This window comes from Eimeria mitis, genomic scaffold (assembly GCF_000499745.2).
Source record: "Eimeria mitis Houghton genomic scaffold, Emh_scaff1468, whole genome shotgun sequence".
Lineage (NCBI taxonomy): Eukaryota > Apicomplexa > Conoidasida > Eucoccidiorida > Eimeriidae > Eimeria > Eimeria mitis.
The window spans coordinates 1-2,010 of record NW_013569372.1 but is presented as its reverse complement, the minus strand read 5'-3'; the positions used below and the strand labels follow the sequence as shown (position 1 = coordinate 2,010).

The 2,010-nt window shown below is 60.2% G+C and overlaps 1 protein-coding gene across 1 annotated transcript in view; it reads right to left on the bottom strand.

Annotated features, from left to right (window-relative positions):
* Positions 1-1,682, bottom strand: part of EMH_0037650 (uncharacterized protein) — a gene marked incomplete at both ends in the record, with an annotated part of 3,175 nt that extends 1,493 nt beyond the window's left edge. The window contains 3 exon segments of the mRNA XM_013495198.1: positions 3-1,116; positions 1,259-1,293; positions 1,297-1,682. Coding sequence (XP_013350652.1) covers positions 3-1,116; positions 1,259-1,293; positions 1,297-1,682 — 1,535 coding nt within the window.
* Between the last annotated feature and the right edge of the window lie 328 nt (positions 1,683-2,010).

Here is a 2,010-nt window from a genome sequence, read left to right as displayed (position 1 = left end):
TACAAGGTTTAACTGGCGGCAGCAGCTGCTGCTGCTGCTGCACGTGCTGCTGCTGCTGCTGCTGCTGCTGCTGCTGTTGTTGCTGCATTTGCTGCTGCTGCTGCCGCAGCAGGGCTAGAAGCTGCCGCTGCTGCGCCCTCTCATATTCTGTAAACGTTTGTTGTCTGGTGGTTGCTGCTGCTGCCTCGTGCTGCAGCTGCTGCAGCAGCAGCAGTTGCTGCTGCAGCTGCTGCTGCAGCGCAGCCAATCGTACACTCTCTGTTGGGCGGGTGAGGCTGGATTGAGTTGCTGCTGCGATCTGCTGCTGCAGCTGCTGCACTGCAGCAGCAGCAGCAGCAAGCTGCTGCTGCCTCCACAGCCAGCTCCCCTGCAGCGCCCCCTTTGCTTTTGCCTGCTGCAGCAGCACCGGGTCCTGCTGCAGCAGCAGCAGCAAGTGCTGCTGCGCTTTCAGCACAATATCTCTCTCCTCAGGTGACCAGCTTAGCTCGTGCTGCTGCTGCTGCTGCTGCTGCTGCTGCAGGTGCTGCTGCTGATGCTGGTGCTGCAGTTGCTGCTGCTGCTGCTGCAGTTGCTGTTGGTGGTGCTGCAGCAGTTGCTGCTGCTGCAGGTGTTGCTGATGGTGCTGCTCTTGCATGCGTTGCTGCTGCTCGCGTTGGTGCTGTTGCTGCTGCTGCAAGTGATGCTGCAGTGCTTGCTGCTGCTGCAGCTGCTGCTGCTGCTGCTGCTGGGTTAGAGTTTCGTGCTGCAGCCGCTGCTGCTGCTGCTCCGGCTTCGTCAGCTGCAGCAGCAGCTCTTCATGGCTTATTCCTTTTTCTGCTGCTACATTCAGCAGCAGCTGCAGCAGGTGCTGCTCCATTCCCCCTTCTACCTTTTGCTGCTGCTGCTGCTGCTGCTGCTGCTGATGCTGCTGCTTTGCTGGCAGCAGATGCTGCTGCCGTTGCTCCTGTGCATAACACACGTCGCTAGGGTTGAAGACGTGCTGCTGCAGCTGCTGCTGCAATTGCTGCTGCAGCTGCTGCTGCTGCAGCTGCTGTTGCTGCAGCTGCTGCTGCTGCAGCTGCTGCTGCAGCTGCTGCATCAGCACGCTGCGGTCTGCCCCAGCATTAATAGAACCAGCTGAAGGAGCAGCAGCAGCAGCAGCAGCAGCAGCAGCCGCTGCTGCTGCTGCTGCTGCGCTTGGTGCTGCTGCTGCAGTGCATGCAGCTCCCCTCAAGCTGCTGGGGTGGTACTCGTTGCCTTTGGTGTATGCAGTTCCTACTGGCGAGCCTGCTGCTGCTGCTGCTGCTGCTGCTGNCTGCTGCTGCTGCTGCTGCTGCTGCTGGGGGGACTTGCTGCTGCAGAGGCCTTCTTGTATCATGCTTGCCCAGCATGTGTTGCTGCTGCTGCTGCTGCGGCTGCTGCTGCTGCTGCTGCGGGAGATGCTGTCTTGGAGAAGACCCATCATGGTGCTGCTGCTGCTGCTGCTGCTGCTGTTGTTGCTGCTGCTGTTGGTTAGCCTGCAGCAGCAACCGCTGCAGCAGAGCAGCAAGTTGCTGCTCGATAGCCCACAGAGGTTGTGCATGCGGTCCTGTGCTGCTGCTGCTGTTGCTGCTGTTGCTGCTCCTGCTGCTGCTGATAGCAGCAGCAGCAGCAGCCTGCAGCAGCCGCTTTACCTCTTTTTCATACAAAAGGCCATCAAGCATTGTTGCTGCTGCTTCAGGTTGCATGCAGTGAAGGGGTTTGCTGCTGCTGTTCAGCAGCTGCTGCTGCTGCAGCTGTTGCTGCTGCTGCAGCTGCTGTTGCTGCTGCTGCTGCTGCTGCAGTCGAAGGAGTTGCTGCTGCCTCAGGTACTGCAGCGGCTGCAGCAGCAGCTCATTCAGCTGCTGCTGCCTGGGCCTCTGCTGCTGCAACCGAGGTTCCTGCTGCTGTTGCTGCTGCTGCCGTTTGAACCCCTTGGCTAGATACTCTTTCTCGCAGCAGCTGCTGCTGCTGCTGTTGCTGCTGCTGCTGCTGCTGCTGCTGCTGCTGCTG